Source organism: Medicago sativa, chromosome 8, assembly GCF_051527215.1.
Source record: "Medicago sativa cultivar Bolivia chromosome 8, Bolivia_mono, whole genome shotgun sequence".
Taxonomy (NCBI): Eukaryota; Viridiplantae; Streptophyta; class Magnoliopsida; order Fabales; family Fabaceae; genus Medicago; species Medicago sativa.
The window spans coordinates 41,869,060-41,889,341 of record NC_140756.1 but is presented as its reverse complement, the minus strand read 5'-3'; the positions used below and the strand labels follow the sequence as shown (position 1 = coordinate 41,889,341).

Sequence of the window (20,282 nt, the reverse complement as noted above, 5' to 3'; positions counted from 1 at the left end):
TGCAGGGGCCGGGGTTCGAACCCCGGACACCCCACTTATTCACCTCTAAAGGTGAATTTCTCTAGCCGCTAGACTACTTGACCCAAAAAAAATAAAAAGGTCAACTAAAGTTGAACTACATGTGAATTTCTCTAGCCGCTAGGCTACTTGACCCAAAAAAAAAAAAAAGTCAACTAAAGTTGAACTACATATTCACAAAATCTACAAGTATTCAAAATTAATTGTCATGAGCATTGGAAGATTTTTTTAAAAGAGAATTCTGAAAATGATTTTTAAAATCATGGAAGTGTAATTATAGCACTTATTAAAAAAGGAGGGTAATTTGCTGTCAAAAAAAAAAAAGAGGGTAATTTACCCTTTTCAATTCCCATAGTTCAGACAAAACAGCAGTAAAAACACATGTACAAGCATTTTGTACAAAAGATAACTATCCAACTATTTAGAAGTTTGAAAAGGCATATACCAAATTTTAGGGTTTGGAAAAATGAACCCCACAGAAGGCAGAGGCCTTAAACAAATATATTCAAGTTACTTCCCTTCGGCCAGGTTTTGAGTAGAGACTTCAGGAACACTGCTAGTGGCAATGATTCCAGTGAATGCGGCGGTGCTTGGAGTGACAGAATTTCCAGCTTGAACATCAGCTTTTGTTTCAGCTTTCGTTGGATCCACATTCATACTTTGTGGTGGTATAGAAACATTTGTTTGCAAAACAGGTGTTACTATATGAATATTTGCAATCTGCTGCTGCTTTTGCACCATTTCAGAAGGATTAGTAACCCTCGCACCATGAACATTTGCTGGATGATCCAACGCAATCTTCTGCTGATCCGTGGGTGCTGCATCATTCACAGCATGAAGTTGATGTAATCTGTAATCAGTTTCAGGTCTCCGACAAATCTTCCTAAGCGGCACGATTTCCTGGCAAAACCACAGAATATGTGAATTAACAATACACATCAAATAATTGCCCTTAAATAGCAGTATCATGTCAACCTCTTTGCATTAAAATTTGAAACATTTGGCAAAATCTTGTAACGAATGTCATACCGCCTCTTTCAAATGACACCATTGTGAAGCAATAGACTGACTAAACAAGCCTAGTCATAAATCATTTAGGTTACCATTTTGCAATCATTATTCTTCATTTCCTGTGTAAGGAATGATGACCATTTGAATGAAAAGTACAATGGAAATTTGGGATTTAGGTTTGGAATCATAATTTCAGAGAGAACTAAAGATTAAATTGTATCTGAATAGGAAATCCTTCATGAAAAGTAGGGCTCAACGTTATAATAAGTAGAAACTAGAGACCAAAACTCAAATGAAAAAAAAAAAAAAAAATTACACCAGGTTCCTTTAACTTAGTTTAAAGTTTCAAACATGTCATTTATTTATTCTTTTGGTCAAGTTAGTACTTTATCTTTAAAAATGTTTACGCTGTTGAACCAACTTTCATATTCTTAATCTACCTCTTACAAATTTGTGTACGTAATAATTGAATGAAATACTATAGAGAATGTTTCACCACTCAGCTCCGTAATTAGAACCTTGTTGACAACAAGGTCACAACCTAAGATAAAAACTAAAAAAGATCATGTTAATTAAGAATGTAGAAGAATTGAAAATATAATTTACATTTTTGAATGGTCAAATAGACTTATTGTAACATATATAGATGAAAAATAAAGATTGGTCCAACACCATTAACTTTTTTAGACATAGAAGACTAACTTGACATAAAAAAGACCAACCTGATACGGAAAAAAAAGATACAGGGCCTGTTTGAAACTTTCAACTAAGTTATAGGACCCCCGGTGTAATTTTGTCATAAAAATGTAAGAACTGAACCTTGAAATCAGGGAACCAATCCAAATAAATGAAAAAAAAATAAGGGCTGATATCCAAAAATTAAAACTATGGGGATCAAAACTGGAATGAATGCAAACTATAGGGACTAAACTCTGAAATTTACACCAAACAGCAATGTAACAATCAAACATAAAAGATATAAATACAAGAGGACAATCATATTGAAAATTAATACCTCAGATTGATCGTGATCATAGCGAACCAAAAATCTACAGCGACAACCTCTTACATCATGCCTCCGTCTTTGAGCATCAAGGACATGGGCATCAAAGTAAAGGGCTTGCTCTTTACCCTCCTTTAATGTCAAAGATCAAAATTCAATAAATGGTAAGAAACAATAATTTTAGGTAAAAACAAAATATGTCAGAGATGACAAATCTCCATGATCAAATTAACTTATTATGACACATCCCAACCTGAAAACAAAGTATGAGATCACCAGGGAGCACTGCAACACATTCTGATGATTCACATGGCAGAGAGCGCGGCCTGACATTTTTTCGCACATTAATCCACTCATCTTCCTCGGATCCAAAACCAGCAAAACGCACCAGCACTTCCTGAAACATGGAAAAAGATATTGCCATTACATGGTCTACAAAGCCATAAAACTTAACAAAATAAGATAGGGTGCACAACAGTCAACAAACTTTGTTCAAGTTTCCCACAAAAATAATTGAAGACAAAACTCAAGACAACTATGGCACCATGAATGAATGACCGGAAACTGAGAAGTGAGAAACAAATCTATTTAATTTCATTAACAAGTAAATTCCTCCATGACCATTACATAATACTTCTTTTAAACAAATTGGTACGCAGAAAACAGTTATATCAAATATTAAAATGACAACATTAAATAAAAAAAAAAACTGTCATTTATTTATGATCTAGGACATCTCAATGTTAGACAGGATCTCGATTTTGACTACCTTGATTGAAAATACTATCAAGGCAAAGGACAACTGAAAACCATATCAAAAACCCGTATTAATCCTTTCTCGGAACTTAAGAATGAAGACAATCTAATGTTAAATTACCGGATCACTGCTCTCCAAATGTCTGTATGATAGAAAGGTAGCCACATCATACCTAACAAAAACAAGACTACAAGTCAGGTCCACTAATGAAAATTAATTAAGACATAAGAATAACCTAAAAATAATTAAAGAGGAAATATTGACCATGCTCCATCTCTTCCAGATTTAGCTTCAAATTCCATAACTGAATTTTCAGGAGCCGCCTTTGCTGTTGTTTGAACTGTGTACGGAACAAATTGTAAGTAATGTCAGTAATTAAATGAAAAATAAAAGTGCAAGAACATAATGTATTAGTCTAAAATGAAAACCAGGATTTTTTCCTAATTACAATCTTTTTCCTCCTGTGAGCCGCATTCAGAAGTAGCGGTTTTGCGGCCGCAATCAGTTCCAAATCGCCGCACAATACAGCTCTTTTCTCTTCTTTCCATACTTTTTTACAAACAAAAAAAAACCTAATTTCTTAAGTGAAAGGGTTCCACTTCGGGTTTGGAGGAAAACCCAAAATTGTTTCTGTGATGCGGACAGCTGTTTACAGCCTCCTTTCAACAATCACAATTAGTATAATGTGGGTTTTCTAACTGGGCCAAGCAGGCCCAATTTATCTCCTTTTTTTTAATTTTCTTTTGAAGTGATTTGTTGCAAAGGCAATAATTAAACTATGGGTCTTGTTAACGAGTGCCCCCGGAGCACTCTTTAAGCATGCTAAGTAAAGTAATTATTCTTTCAAAATTTAAAAGTTTTCAATTTTCAATGCACTGATTACACAAACTTTTATAAAAAGTTACTATTTTAGGTCCTTAACAAGTGCCCCGAGGGCACTAGTTAACATTTCCCTTAAACTATATTTTTCTTTTACTGTACCACAATGTTTCATTGTTTCGTTATTCTTTGTTTGGTGAATAATTGTTTATGGAATCTTTTTAATTTAATAGTTTAATATAATTTATAGATTATTTTCTTTATATATCTTATTTTATATGGCTGGTTATGAACTTTGTTTATACATCTTTAATTTCATGTATTTTTCTATTTTTGAGTATTTATGTATACTGTTGGTATTTATGTTAAGTTTGTAAACTATTTTTATGTCTTTGCAATGGTGGCTATCTGCTATACCACTATAGCAGTTTTGGTGTCCAGTGCACCGCGCCACTATCTGAGATTAACAACACAGGATTTTTTCATCAACAATTGAAAATTCCCAGCAGTATTGTACCAACCGAAATAAAGGATAGAGCAGCCAGATGTGTTTCTTTAATCCAATACCATCACCAACAAATTCAGGTTCTACTTCAAATATTAACATTTTCCTTAGAAACATTATATCATAGACACTAAAAAATGATAGCAAAATACTGTGTTCGTCAATATATAATGTGGGAGCAAGATCATTGACAACCTATGATTAACCTCAACAAATGTCAACATACTCAAATAACACCAAGTTTGAAGATAACACTAGACCTAAAACAGTTTCCAGCCCGTTAAGTGTACTGTTGGAAAATCTGTCTTATATCCGCCTGTAGCAGCCTTAATTGCAGCAACTTTGGGCTACCTTCATTGCAAGCTCCAGCACCTTCATTGTGTTGGGTGAATGGCAATATGCTTAGTACCACATCGCCTAGAGATATGGCCCAAGTAGTGCTAATAAATCTCGAACAGTCCTATCCTTTCAAGTAAGTTTTGTGATTTTATTTGAGGAAAAGTAAGTTTTGTGATGTTGAGCACAAACTCTAAAATGGTATCATAGTCTATCCTATATGTGTTGTTGGATTTCCCATGTTGTCCATGCTCCAAGCCAACTTGGCCTGGGTGTGAGCTGGGTGTCAGAAAATACGCCTTAATTGCAATCCTCCCCTACCCCTTAATTGCAGCACTTTTGGGCTAACTTCAATGCAACCTCCAGCACCTTCATTGATGTCAAAGGGATGAGGCCGTACCTTTAGTCCTACCTCGCCTGTAAATATGACCTAAATATTGCTTTATAAGGCTTGGACAGTCCTCTCACCTTACAATTAGGGAAGTTTATAGAAACAGGTTCTTAAATCATCACTACTAGAAATGACAGCTAGCAGTAACCATTTAGTAAGTCACTGTAGCTTTAGTTGGTTATAAGTGTGAAAACAGAGGAATCGAGGGTATCTATTGTTTGTAGGGATAAAAGATGAGACTAGCTCTCTGAAATACCTAGAGAGGGAAAATTGTACTTCTTTATACTCTGTATCCCATATTGTTTTGAATTTATGTTTAGATTCACTCTGAAACCAATCCAGAGATTGGTTGTTGTAGCTGTAAAGACTACGCATTTACCTGATTCTGGTCCAGCTCTATTAAAGACACACTACCTTTAGTATCACAGTATCTGTTACCCTTCAACCTTCGATGATATTATCCCATTTTCCATTATTGTGGTAATGTAATAAGCATAGAAGTTAATGATAATGAAAAATAAAAGTGGAACATAGAGTTGTGGGGATAAAGCTCGTAATGATAAGATAAATAATTTTTAACCTTACTCATAATGCACCACAAGTTCAAATTATAAACAAAATGCAACTACGCATATATATGTCTAGTCTAGCCCTATAGGCTATGTAGGGTAAACTAAACAGATTGGCAAAACTAGCATAATCAACGCTAAGTAATCCAAGAAACGACACAGTGATATGGTATAATAAGAATGAATGATTAAATTTTCAAAAGAATTAACGCACTAACAGATAAGTGAATATGAATTCAAGTAAAACAAATGACTTTAAGCACCTAAGAGCAACATTCTACCTGAAGCTGAAGGAGCGGGAATAGGAGAAGCTGTTGGTTGAGTCATTATCCTTCCTGGGGTCAAATCAGTCCGAGGCATGGGCGTGATATTTAACTTTGCAGGAGTCTTACTAGATTTAGCCCTTATAGCATATCGCTTATTTTGAAACCAATTCCATACCTGCAATGAAATGGAAACTAAGAAAATGGAGGGAAAAAGATGCCTCCTTAGTAATAAAATATAGCAACTTTACCTGTTTCATCTGTACTGTGATCTTGCCTTTACGGTCAGGTGATTCACTAAAACAAAAAAATGGAAGCACAAATTTAATTCCACATTTCAGGAGCATATTAAATTCTACTCATAAACTACTAAAAATAATAATGTGTACAGTGACACACCTAAACTTGTCTGCAAGTGCTTGAAGAACATCTCGTGCTGGCATTGCATTGTTGTGTTCTGATAGAATAGCTTCCATTTCTGTTACCTATACAGATAAAAAGTAGTTTTTAAAATGGGATTGTTGAAGTTATATAATTTTAGATAAAAAGAGAAGAGGAATAATAAAGAATTAAAGACTTGAATATGATAGTAACTTGATAATGGTGAAATATAATTGATAGTATCTATCAATATAATCGAAAAAAGGTCGGTCAATTTAATTCTTTAATGCGGTCAAGCAACTACCAATATATTGACAACAGACACATAAAAGCCAAACAGCCGCATTGAGGTGGTCAATGGTGTTGACAAAGGCTGGTATCACTTGTGGGCTAAGTCGGACAAAGATGATGAAGGTCTGATAGAGGAGAAAAAAACAAGAAATGATCAGAAAAATCAAGACACGCTAACTGGGTAGAAACAGGGCATCAAAGGTGTGCTGAACAGATGTGTGGAGCCTAAGAAGAACAATGGAGAAACCAAGCAAGAAAATAGTAAAGTTTCAGATGCAAGAAAAGTATTTAATTATAGAACCAAACTACAAACTGAATCTACAACTGGTTAGCTACTTGAAATCTGTCCACCCTAGCAGTTGTCCTCTACACCAACACTTTATACATTATGGCATTCCACCCTACAAACTCGGGCTCATTGTACAACTTGGAGTTTGTCTCTGACAGAACAGAAGCGCAATTGAGACAATGGCTTTGTTCAAATGCTTTGTTCAAGAGTAAAACATTAGACTGTGAATAAGTGAAACTGTACTATGAGAAACGTAATTCGTTCAACAAGGGTTATATTCATGAGTTAAACAGTAGTTAGGACTAGGCTACGACGGTACTCAACTTCAAAACTTCAGATTGTGTAGTGTGGTATATATAAGGTTTGCTCTGTTCAAGTTGGTTTTAAAGCAGTAAGGAGTAGTGGTGGGCTTAATTCAAGGTTTAACAATACCATATTTCGATCTGGTTTGCATAGGGTGTATATTTTGGGCCAGGTGGGGCGTGAACAAAAGCAAGGCAATTGACAGAAAGATTAGGATGGAAACAGGGGAAATAGGATTAAGAGGGACTTGGGCAAACAAGTGGTGTAGAAAAACTAGAAAAAGATGATTAGATGTTTAAGGTAGTGAAATAGGAGGGACTAGGTCTAGGAGGATTGGAAGAAGGAAATAAGGTTTCATTAAAAAGGACATGTTTTGAAATATAAAATCTGCCATCAGCACGACGACATTTGTATCCTTTATTATTTGAAGAGCAACCCATATAAGTGCACTTCGCTGACTTATATTGAATCTTATGTCTGGTGTAAGGTCTTAGGAAAGAGTAGCAAGAACATCCTACCGTTAAGAGTAATCTGGTGGTTTATTAAATAAGGTAATAAATGTATTGAATTATTGTGAGTTATGGAAGGCAATTTGTTTATGAGATTGGATGCAATTTGAAAGGCATGGTCCTAAAATTTAATTGTCGTTGACACATGGGATAAATGGGATAGGTCTATATCAGTGATGTTTCCGTTGGTTTACGCTCAATAACACAAATTTGGAGATGAGTGTGAGGACAAAATAGTCTAAGGACATTTCCTAGGTTAGCTAAGTATTTGAAAACGGCATAAATTCTCCTCCCCTATCTTTTTTAACTGTCCTAATTTTATGATTTAGTTGCACAATTCCACTAAGGATTTAAACTTCTGGAACACACTGAGCATTTCTGATTTAGATTGCAGAAATAAATCCAAGTGAAACAACTGAATGCATCAACAAAGGTAACACGATAGGGAAATCCCCCAAATGATTCATGTAAGTGCTGGTCTATACAAGTTGAAATCGCTGAAAAGGAATTCAAGAGATGAATTGTAAACTAAGGTAGAAGGATGAAGGTAAGCTATGAGATTTACCCATTCAGCAAGCAACACCAAAACCAATGGTGCTTCCATTTGCATATTACAAACATTGGAAACAATACAAAGTACAAGGATGGCTGCGGAGTATTTTGATTTCCAGAGGAATTGAAAACAGTTGATACATTATTTTCAGTATGCAAGGGGATGAAACATAACTACACCTAGATTGAAGCTGGAAGTAGATAACAGTTTTAAGCAACAGTAAAAACCATCCAAGCCAAGCTCTTCCTCTCAAGTCCTTATTATTTCTCTCTTCCTATTATCTAAAACACTATTCGAGTCAAGTGTAGGAAACTGTTCTATAAAAAAATAAAAATGTAAATCGACTTGAAATGTAACGTAACCACCTGTCAAATTTCATTTTTCTTTCTTGACTAAATTTTGTATCTACTATGGCACATAAAAGATTGGTTAAGTTGCCTGGGTGCATAAGGCTTCCCTCTGTTTTTGAAAAACAAAGAGAAAAGAAATACGATATGGGCTAAAATATAAAAAGCTTAGTGATAAAGTTAAACAAATGCACCTTAAAGGTCAACCAACAGCGCCAGTTTACAGTACAAGTCCATGAACAGAAACTAGGAAGAAGTAAAGTAGTCAAGGAATTTAACGTGGTAAAACCAAGACAAGACAGAACTAAAGCCATACATCAACGTGGACAACAAATTCATTGAAGTCTACAAGGAGTAGCCGTTAATGCCTCACATCCTATTACCAAATTCTAAAGCAGAGAATAAACTTTAAGAGCTACAATGAACTAAAGCGACCCAGAATCGTTGCAGTGAATATAATGATGCAGTCACCCATGTTGATGAACTCAACCGTCCAATTAAGATCGAACTGCGTGTCCTTAAAATTTGCAGTGAATATAATGATGCAGTCACGCATGTTGATAAACACAAAGTTTTAGAATGCGGAACAGTCTGATTTTGATGAGACAGTCCAGATCCGCAGGAAGACAATAAATGCAATCCATATCGGAGCTAAAGACATACAAGATAAATAGGCAAAACATAAAATCACAAAATATGATCAATGTAGATTATGAGGAGTATCCATTCAATGCTAACAACTTAAACCCGGAGACAGGTAACAAAACGTACTAAGGCAGTGAGGTTTGTGCGCATCACACGATTTTCATTCGAGGAGTGTTAGGAACGGTCTATTTCAAGCGCTCACTCTTTTATTGGATGAAATTCATGTGGATCCCACCACTTTATGTGGGACCCATACATTTCGAAAGTGAGTGTTTCTAGCGCTCCTCTTTTCACAGTTAAAAAACGATTTGTTCATGTATATATTCCCCTAATTTAACATTCATTTGTAATGAATATATCTGTTTATGCCGCGGGTTCAGACATAACGATAAAGCATATGCATTACAAATTTGAATTCATAGTAAAAATCATGCAGAGGGAAGCAATTATTAAAAAGAAGAAGAAGAAGAGTGGAATTTAAATACCTCGGGCTGAGTGAAACGGAAGGCGGGGCCTCCGTTACTGGGTGGGCGACCCATCAATCAACAGAGAGATGTGTGTTGTTGTTGTTGTTGTTGATGTTGGAGAAAGGATTGAAAAAGAGTATTTTGAATGAATGAATGAAACCCTCGCTGGTTTTGCTTGATTCGATAGATACCAACGGAAGTACTCCCTTTTCCCTGTGTATTTTTAAAGCTTATGGCTTTTTTTTTTATAAGCTAATTTTTTTTTTTTTGTTCTTTGTAAAAAAAAGTTTATAGTTTATCATATTTTATTTTTAGGGTTAAATATGTTTTTAGTCCCTATAAATATGTCAACTTTTCGTTTTAGTCCCTCTAAAATTTTCCTTTGACTTTTAGTCCCTATAAAATTTTGAATCACTACTTTTGGTCCCTAATTTTAATTTAATTTTTGTATTTTTTAATCAAATTATGCAGAAATGTGTAAATTATTCTAAAAAAAATTCCTAAAAAAAATTAGAATTTTTGAACAAAGCACAAATTAAATATGAATTTTTAACCGTAAAAAATATTAAAATTCATATTAAATTCATGTTTTGTTAAAAAATTCTAATTTTTTTTGGAGTGATTCTTATAATATTTTGAATTTTCTGGAAAATTTTATTAAATAATATGAATTCTACATCAATAGTATATATATAAAGTAAGGTTTTTTATGCCACATGTCACTTCCACATTCATTCTCAATATTTTTATTATTTTTTCTATTTTATTTAACATAAATATCTCAACAAACTACACATCAATCAATCAATCAATAGTATATATATAAAGTAAGGTTTTTTATGCCACATGTCACTTCCACATTCATTCTCAATATTTTTATTATTTTTTCTATTTTATTTAACATAAATATCTCAACAAACTTTTGATCTTATGCACTCAGTATTTTTTATCTCAACAAACTACACATCAATCAATCAATAGTATATATATAAAGTAAGGTTTTTTATGCCACATGTCACTTCCACATTCATTCTCAATATTTTTATTATTTTTTCTATTTTATTTAACATAAATATCTCAACAAACTACACATCAATCAATCAATAGTATATATATAAAGTAAGATTTTTTATGCCACATGTCACTTCCACATTCATTCTCAATATTTTTATTATTTTTTCTATTTTATTTAACATAAATATCTCAACAAACTACACATCAATCAATCAATAGTATATATATAAAGTAAGGTTTTTTATGCCACATGTCACTTCCACATTCATTCTCAATATTTTTATTATTTTTTCTATTTTATTTAACATAAATATCTCAACAAACTACACATCAATCAATCAATCAATCAATCAATAGTATATATATAAAGTAAGGTTTTTTATGCCACATGTCACTTCCACATTCATTCTCAATATTTTTATTATTTTTTCTATTTTATTTAACATAAATATCTCAACAAACTTTTGATCTTATGCACTCAGTATTTTTTATCTCAACAAACTACACATCAATCAATCAATCAATCAATCAATAATCAATCAATAATATATATATAAAGTAAGGTTTTTTATGCCACATGTCACTTCCACATTCATTCTCAATATTTTTATTATTTTTAAAAACCAATATTTTATTTAACAAAAATCGGGTTTTCGGGCTATTTGATCGGATTGCTCCGAAACATCCCCAGAAAATCAGAAAAAAAATTCAAGGACCATGACTCCCATAGAAGGGACTTCTTACGGGACTCCGCCCCTCAAAATCCAAAATTCCATCGTTTAGACCCATTTTTCATTTTTATTAATTTTTCATATTCTCAGAAAAATCCGAAAAAATTTCCATTAGTTTTATTTGATTTTTAGAATTTTTTGGTACTATTTTATATTTTTATGATTTTATTTGACATGTTTATAGCATTTTTTACTTTGTTTTTTTGTTGTTTTTAAAAGGAAAACTCAAAACTGTTGAAATGTGAGAGAGTCTGATGACTGATTATACATAAGAATTGTCCGGATTATAAAATCCGAAATAGTAAACATGAATCCGAATTTTAAAATCCGGAATGCACAAGGGCATTTTTAGAAATTTTACAAGGCGCGGGAGAAGGCAATAGGGTGGAAAAGTAATAGTCCATGTTTAAAGGACCCAAAACTATTACCACTTGGACTAATTCATTATTGATTTTGTTACACTTTTTATTCTTGCATTGGACATTCATCTCATCATTTATATTTATTTTTAATTTTTTTTGAAATATTTATATTTATTTTTATGATATTATTATAATTGTAAATTTAAATAAATTCAATCTAATATACTGACACGTGTATTCGTGGACACAAACTTATAAAACTTATTTAATATCTAACCCGGGCAACGCCGGGTCTCTAAACTAGTATGAGTTTACTTTAAAAGAGGGATCAAAAGTGAAGATTGAAAATTTTATAGGGACTAAAAGTTGAAGGAAAATTTTAAAGGGACTAAAACGAAAAGTTGACATATTTATAGGGACCAAAAACATATTTAACCCTTATTTTTATTGTATCTTTGTAATCTTAATTGAAAGAAATAAACATTTATGGTAAAAAAAAATTTGAAAGAAATAAACATTAAATTATATCATTTTTCTGTGTCATTTTTTATTTATAAACTTGTTCGACCATAGAATTTACCAAACATTAGACCTCGGTTTGATAAACATAATAAATAGTTCTTATTATTGATGGATGATAACTTATAGATGATGATTGATAATTGAAGTATTTGATAAAATTAACGGTTTAATTAACTGATAAATATAAAAGAACATTCTTAATCTTAATTCATATAAAATTTATATCAATTAATATTCAAAATATATTTTCTGACAAAGTATCTAAGATACTTTGTATTTAGTAATTTAAATTCTTAATTTAATTATATTTTAAGTATTATTATATTAATTTTTATTCCGCCGAAACTTTATTATAGTTTTTTTGCTTAAATAAGTAAAAGGTCTCTGCAAGTTGGCGCGTTTTTTTGTTTTAGTCCCTATAAGTTTTTTTTTCTTGCGAAACAACCCTTGTAATTACCAAACGTTTTGGAACTCGTCCCTGCCGTCAAGCTCCGTGAAAAAAATGCATTGCTGGCTAACGAACGCCTACGTGGCACTTGCTGATATGGCAACTGGTGCCAACTGGTCTAATTAGAGGGACTAAAACCAAAAACGTATGTTTACATATGGATGTAATTAAAAAAACGTAATCATCATTTTTTATTTTTAAAAACCACACTCTTTCCTTCTTCTTCCTCTCTCTGATCTTTCTTTCTTTTTCAATCCTTCAAAATCTCTTCAACTCTCTCCAAACCGCTGCTATCTTCTCTAACAAGAGCACACCACCTCAAAACCCCAAAATCAAATCACAAAATCCAAATCCTCTTCCTCCACCAACACACAAATTTTCTCCAAAAGCTATGGTGGTTATTCAATAAACCTCAAGTTTGGAACACCACCACAAACCTTATCATTTGTCCTAGACACAGGTAGCAGCCTTGTTTGGTCCCCATGTTCCTCTCGCAACCTGTGTCCTAGACACGGGATTGAAGAAGAAAGAAAGAGCAAAATGAGTCAAGGGAAAGACTAGAATCAATGAGAAGCCACTAACGTGCCTACTAACGGACAACTTGAAAAACGTCAAACCGAAAAAACGCAACCATTACGCACATGACTCGAGGCATTGTTGAAATAAAAGGTCACATCATGTGCCACCTCAGAAAGTTAGTCTAGGAAATCCTAAGAAAAATGACCCCCGGATCACATAATCACTACAATGGTCCAAGAACGGGTAGGAACATGAAGGTCATTTGGACATCTGAACATTATGAAGTCCTCGTCTCGAGTCACTAGCCAACATCATGGGGGGCTATTGTTCCAGATCGGGCCAAGGCCCAATCCTTTGGACCAGTGTCCATTATCCACCAAGCTGCAATAAGGCATCCATATATGAAAATTGTTGTTGGCACATCGCGTCGCACTGGATCATATAGGTAGAGCACATTTGAGCTTTCCAATCCATCGAACGATTGTCCGGTCGTTGCAGCTCAAAGGTAAAACCGACATATCGAAGCCCAAGGGTCTATAGATAAGGTGTGACTCATCAAAAACAGATACACATTCTCATTCTAATTATTTCTACTCAAATCTCATTGAATTTCTCTTTTGTAGTGTATTTTGCAAGTGAATGATCATCCTCAATCACCGTCAACAGCGAATTTGCATCACCTCCGACCAGTGCAGATGTTTGATAAATAGAACAAGATTAAGCAAGGAAAATAACCTAAAACATCATTTCGGTCAAATAAGTTTTTTGCAATATATCAAAGATATTATCATAGTTTAAAAAAGGTCTAGTAGGAAGGTTTGCCAGAAATGATTCATTCCACTTTTAAGTTAACTTTAAGTTAACTTGTAGGATGAGGGGAACTCCATAAACATACGCATTACCATAATAAGTTATTTTACAAAGGAGTATACAAATTTCATTCGGTGAATGCAAACTTCACAACAATTTTCATAATCGAATCAAATATTTTACAAAAATATATACAAATCCTGTACACAATGAAGAATGAACAGGTAAGAAGAAATTTATATGTATCTCAGATATAGCTACATTTCTTCATACATATATGCAAACTCAAAAAAGTGGACACCCTTCAGATATTACTCCTGGAGCAGTTGGACATGAAGCTAAAGGGCATCTATCTGGGTCACTACCCCACCAATCAAGGCTAATATGTTGCATCCCCAAACACAAGTAAATCAAAACTCCCATGAAGGCTAATCCAGCATCAAGTGCACCAGATAAGACATAGTTGTGACGAGTCCACCAACCACGATAGTAACGGTAAGCAACAAATCCTGATGCAAATCCAACAAGAACCCAACTAGTGTAATTAACTGGTGTAGCTGGAGGCATTTCGGTTAAGGCTCCCAAGATCACAGGCATAGTAATAAGCTTAATCCATTGTTTATCAGGGAAGGCTTTGTGTGCTAGCCAAACAACGAAAGGAGCAACAGCCCCAACCAAGAAAAACCAGTTGATGGCTGAGTAGTGTCCTAGATTTCCAAAAATTCTGCGAGGGCCTATTAAACCCCATATCACAGATGAATCATAGAATACATGATCACCTGGGCAAGTCCATGGACTTCCTGCTGGAAGTAACTCTCTATGGCATATATTTGGAACTGTTTCTATTAGCCACCATGCTGTTAATAGATGCACAATTGCAGCTATTATTGTGCCAAGTACCTGACAGAGGAAATAGTGCAATTAAGCAAGGGAGTCATAATTACTACTTGTATGTAGTATCAACATATTTGGCATTGACACGATACCTATACATGTGATTATATTTAATTATATTGGTGTCAATGTGTCAGTCTCGTGTGTTCAGGGTACATGGCTGCATTTGTGCTTCATAGTTACGAGACAATTTAGATTGAAAGTGTGCCCGGTGTCCAATACCATACGACACCAACACATGTAATTGGTTACATTTAACTATTCGATTATCTCAAATTATTATTATTGTGGACATGTAAGTGTCGTGTATGTGGCAGTGGTTCATAGATTACAAGAAATTTAGATTAATGTATACGACATAAGAATCAGCTCCTCTAAAGAGTGAGTGTTGTGCATACCTGTGCCAAGAACATTGCTCTAGGAGGAATCTTCATGTAATGGCCAAGCTTAAAATCTTGCAAAAAGAAAATGGCCTGTTTCATACTCACGTTCCCAATCACTTTAAATAACATGACTGCAACAGGATAACCAGGGTAGATGTATCCAATTATGTACTCTGTTATCACATTCAAAGCCGGAGCCTGATTTGTTGTGGCTCTGATTACTCCGACAGGAAGAGTAAACGATATGGCAAGAAGACAGGCTAACATGACACCCCACCAGGGTAACTGGAGCTGATCGATGTAATACTCACATACAAATGTACTTGCTGTAATGCTGAACAAAAGAATGCAAACAAACCACCATTCAGGAACTTGTTTATAATGTTTTCTCATTATCTTCGTGTGTATATCTATCTCCTTCCCTTGAAAAGCAGACTTGCTTAGCTTCAATATATCACTGCACGGATAACACACATTATCAATTAGACAAATCATGTGTTTTTAAACTCATTAAAAAACGTGGCAGTGACAACATACTATTGAATGATCATGTACATGGTTTTAAATTGTGGCCGGAAACTATAATTGGAGGCGCAATATAAAAGTTTTAGAAATCTTAACAACGACATCATGACAGCAATGACATCTGTATCAGGCTATCGGCCACATTTTGCTGCAATATCAAGGTTTGCAGTGTAATTGCGACTTCAACTGCAATTTAGAACACTAGACCGTGGCCGGTGACATGAATAGAAACTCAACTCTAATTACATACGTACCTTCCGTGGAAAAGTAATACATGAACAAGAGTTGCAGAAAGGCAAGCAAAGCCAATGCCATATGACATAGCAAACATGGTGCTAAGATAAAGAGGGCCCTCACGTTGATAAGCATCCAAGTCAAGGTGAAAGTTAGAGTCAATAATAGCTGATATGTTATATTCTTGACCATTGGTGTTGAATAAACCATCTGAAAAAATGGGAAATCTTCTTCCATGGTAAAGATCAAGGCCATAAGCAATAGGAACAATGACATACACGAAAATGGCAAAACCAGCAGCAATGTTAGCAGTAGCAAACCATGGACTAGCCAGAGGGCTACCAAGATAAGAACATATACTGGACCAATCAAATCCAATTGCTCCAACTCCAAGACCATGCAATCCTGAACCTAACTGTTGTGCTATAATTGAATTGGGAAACACCCAACATATCCAAGAGAGTGATGTTAACATTGGAAATAAGTAACCTGGCAATACATAATATGCAAAACTGCAAATAAATGTTATTAGGAAGAACTGATTTCGTGTTAACCCTCCTTTCTGTCTCTCCTCTTTCTCGTGCAGCGCCCTGAAATCAAATCAAATAAAATTCATTATGTTTTGATGAAATACTTTGGTTAGGTAGAATCACATCAATAATCCTGCATACTTTAAGCTCAAATAGTTGTGTAACTAGCATTGTTATGACCCCCTGCCGCATAATGCATTGGACTCTGGAAGGGGAACAACATTAATGTATTGAATTGTTTACATTTTTAAATATTTCTATCTGTTAAAACACCTTGTAAATTCAAGTAATAATCTTGTCTGAAAAAAAAATATGCATTTTTCCATTTGTATAAAGTGAAAAGAAAGCAGGAACCTAAGAAATTTCTGATAATTAGCCATTGTTTTGGACTTTTTTTACCTGCCACTTGGTAATTAGTATATCTTCTACTCTCATTCTAGTTTAAATGATTATTATTATTAATACTACATTCATGTTTATATATAAAACAAAGCCGGCCCATAGCCCGTCGAGGCTGGGCTATGACACCGGGCCTCAATTTTTTTGGGGCCCAAAATAAATTTTTTTTTTTTTAATTCATGGCCATAAACAATTAAGTTATATACGATTAGTGTTGGGTAAAAAATAAAAGAAGCGTGATGGTCTAGCGGTCAGCTCTAGGTTTTGTAACTTCCTTGACTTGGGTATGATCCCTGTAACTTGGGTACGATCCCTGTAAGCTCCCTGTAAGCTCCCTTTTTATATATAGTAACTTGGGTACGATCCCTGTAAGCTCCCTGTAAGCTCCCTTTTTATATTTATATTTTTCTCATATAGGGCCTGTCTTTTGGGCTCAAAAATTTATTTATTTTCAACATTTAACCCAATCCAAATCCTTTTTTTTTACCCCAATATTTTTTAAACCATTAATTTTTTGTGTTTTTTTTTTGGGGCCAATATCTTAAATTATAACGGGGTCTCTAAATTGTTTAAGACGGCCCTGATATAAAATCTCTGTTCAAGTTGACTGAATGACAGGAATTAATTTTCATCTTTTTTTATTTACATTTTAGGAGATTAATTTCGTTTTTATTTTTTCTTTCGTATGAATTGGATAACCTCTACATACAACTGCACAGAATAATTCCCCGAATAGCTAGAACCTAACGAACAGTAAATCAATCTTCAGAGATTATTATAATTGATGAGTACAAAAAATAAAATGTAAAATTTAGTAAGAAATATTTCTGACATCTTTTATTTTCACAAATAAGAAAATGTAAAATAAAAAAGAAATATCACATTTGGGGATGGATGTAGTAAGCTTATTCTCTTTCATACCGGTCCTCGTAAGCTTAGCACAGTTGATAGAAACAATGCATGATATATGCAAGGTTCGGGGTTCAAACCCCGGCCACCACAAAAAAAAGTTCTCTTTCATACCGAAAAAGTATGCCAGTATGAGAGGTAGTTGAATTCCAAAATCGAAACATAACTGAAACAAAAAGAACTATAATAATAATTGTTACACAAATTAATTCCGAAACAATAGTATCCATCAATTAAATCAGTATATACAGCTCCGTTTGACAAGACATATAAGCTAGCTTATAGCTTATAAGCTTGTATGATGAAAATAGACCTATTTAGTAAGAATCCTTTGAGCACGAACTTAAACATTTCCTTTACTATCTTATAGCTTATTTTTTAAACACTATTTTCAATAGTTTTTAAGGTTATAACTTATTGTTTTTTCTTCCACATTTACCTTTATTATTTTATTTAAATGTCATTTTTGGAGAGTAAATTCATTTTTCTTAAAATTGTGGTGACTAATTTAACCTATCGACTTTGGTTAAGCTAAAACACATGATCATTTTATCTAAAGTCAATATTATACAATAACCAACAGACAACAGAACAGAAACAACTAAAGTCATGGATTGGATTGAACAGAAACATACATACCTGAAAAGCGAAACTTGGACAAGATTTTGGGGCCACCACATACCAGCGGGCTCCACAAGATACCTCCGAAAAACACCAGCCCAACCAAACCCCAAAACCTGCGTCGTTAAAACAACCAACAACGCCACCAACACCGTTATCTCCTTCCTATAAAACACCTTCACAGCACTCACAAAATGGATAGCATAAACACTAGCAGCACCAGAACTCGCAAATATCGTAATAAGCACATGCTCCTTCACGTTAAACTTCCCTGGATTCAACGTAAACTCCAGCTTCTTCCCTTTCATGAAAACTCTCTTCGGTAACGTTGAAGCCATTAGATGCCCCAATGGAACCACTGCTATCTGTGCTGAGATTGCTGTTACGGAGAGTGGCTCGCGACGGAACCCGAAGAATTGGTTCAGGAAGGAGAGGAGAACGCAGGCGAGTGTTCCTAATGTCCATGTTCTGAAGGTGAACACCGGAAGCGATGGATCGTCGGTTACCGGAACTGTTAAGGCGACTTGTTCGATCGGAGAATTCTCGCCGTTGGATCTGGTTGCGTCGGAGTTTTTAACTGAAAGTCAACGGATTAGTAAAACAAAACGTGTTATATTTGTTTTTGTGAGAAAAGAAGAAGAAGAAGAAGATGATTATGATTATAGTAATAAAGTGTAAGGTAACATACTTAGAGCTTCCTTGATTTCGTGATCACTGTCCATGTTGCCCTGAGTGATGGAAAGGATTTTGAAATAAGAGACTTTTTTTTTCCTTTTTTCTTGGAGGGATTTTATTTTATTTTTATTTTTGAATCTGAATGTATAATATCTAGCTATGTTATGACAAAATTCATTTTGTTAAAAATGATTGGACATGAATCTTGTTGGAATTCGGGCCATATTCATTTTAGATACGTTTGGTTAGAAATTTAACATGCGTGGGCACTACTTTTCTTAAACAAGAAATGTCTAATTCATTTTTACATTAATACCAAATGAGTTAAATATGTTTTTGGTCCCTATAAATATGTCAACTTTTCGTTTTAGTCCCTCTAAAATTTTCCTTCAACTTTTAGTCCCTATAAAATTTTCAATCTTCACTTCTGGTCCCTCTTTTAAAGTAAACTCATATGTAGAATTCATATTATTTAATAAAATTTTCCAGAAAAATTCAAAATATTCTAAGAATCACTCCAAAAAAAATTCAGAATTTTTTAACAAAACATGAATTTAATATGAATTTTTATATGTTTTAAGGTTAAAAATTCATATTTAATTTGTGTTTTGTTAAAAAATTCTAATTTTTTGTAGGAAATTTTTTTAGAATATTTTATACATTTCTGCACAATTTCATTAAAAAATACAAAAATTAAATTAAAAATAGGGACCAAAAGTAGTGATTGAAAATTTTATAGGGACTAAAAGTTGAAGGAAAATTTTAGAGGGACTAAAATGAAAAGTTGACATATTTATAGGAACCAAAAACATATTTAACCCATACTAAATTGGTGAACACAATTACTTGATTTAATTTCAAAAAAAAAAAAAATCAAAAAAAAAAACAATTACTTGATTTAATTAGTGTATATACCCTTGCACCGCACTGGGAAATTTTTTATACACCATCTATTTCAAAATGAATATGTTTAAGATTTTTACACACATATTAAGAAATGCTATCAATTAAATGAAAGATGATGTTATTTTACTAAATTATCATAGTCAAATATTGGTTTGTTTTTCATTAAAGAAAAAATAATACTTTGGAAGTAGTGTATATATTATTAATTGAAGGGTACAAATGAAAAAAAAAATGTTATTATTGCATTGAAAACTGAAAGTGACATTCATTTTGAAACAAATCTTTTTTTTGTTGCTAAAACAACATTCATTTTGAAACTGAGGGAGTAATTCATATACTCCCT

General features: G+C 33.6%; 2 protein-coding genes across 2 annotated transcripts; both read right to left on the bottom strand.

The window, feature by feature from the left end:
• Positions 1–269: 269 nt before the first annotated feature.
• SHH2 (DNA-BINDING TRANSCRIPTION FACTOR 2) lies at positions 270–9,674 on the bottom strand. The gene is made up of 9 exons (XM_085732587.1): positions 9,476–9,674; positions 6,072–6,157; positions 5,924–5,969; positions 5,691–5,850; positions 3,054–3,129; positions 2,910–2,961; positions 2,286–2,429; positions 2,045–2,164; positions 270–918 (listed from the first exon to the last, which is right to left on the bottom strand). Exons 1-9 carry the CDS (start codon positions 9,527–9,529, stop codon positions 529–531), a joined length of 1,128 nt encoding a protein of 375 aa, XP_085588713.1. The 5' UTR covers positions 9,530–9,674; the 3' UTR covers positions 270–528.
• Positions 9,675–13,988: 4,314 nt separating this feature from the next.
• On the bottom strand, positions 13,989–19,155 carry LOC146899221 (oligopeptide transporter 7-like). Its single transcript, XM_085732585.1, has 5 exons — positions 19,047–19,155; positions 18,377–18,935; positions 15,920–16,489; positions 15,156–15,597; positions 13,989–14,763 (listed from the first exon to the last, which is right to left on the bottom strand). Exons 1-5 carry the CDS (start codon positions 19,078–19,080, stop codon positions 14,149–14,151), a joined length of 2,220 nt encoding a protein of 739 aa, XP_085588711.1. The 5' UTR covers positions 19,081–19,155; the 3' UTR covers positions 13,989–14,148.
• Positions 19,156–20,282: the final 1,127 nt, after the last annotated feature.

Bases quoted from the DNA above. Each gene is read 5' to 3' on its own strand.
- SHH2 (XM_085732587.1), bottom strand. From the start codon at position 9,529: ATGGGTCGCCCACCCAGTAACGGAGGCCCCGCCTTCCGTTTCACTCAG. The intron at 3,130-5,690 runs GTAGAATGTTGC...TTCCGTACACAG, and splicing joins TCCCGCTCCTTCAGCTTCAG to TTCAAACAACAGCAAAGGCG. The intron at 2,962-3,053 runs GTCAATATTTCC...TGTTTTTGTTAG, and splicing joins TCTGGAAGAGATGGAGCATG to GTATGATGTGGCTACCTTTC.
- LOC146899221 (XM_085732585.1), bottom strand. From the start codon at position 19,080: ATGGACAGTGATCACGAAATCAAGGAAGCTCTAA. The intron at 16,490-18,376 runs GTATGTATGTTT...ATTTGATTTCAG, and splicing joins GTCCAAGTTTCGCTTTTCAG to GGCGCTGCACGAGAAAGAGG. The intron at 14,764-15,155 runs GTATGCACAACA...TTCCTCTGTCAG, and splicing joins GAGCAATGTTCTTGGCACAG to GTACTTGGCACAATAATAGC.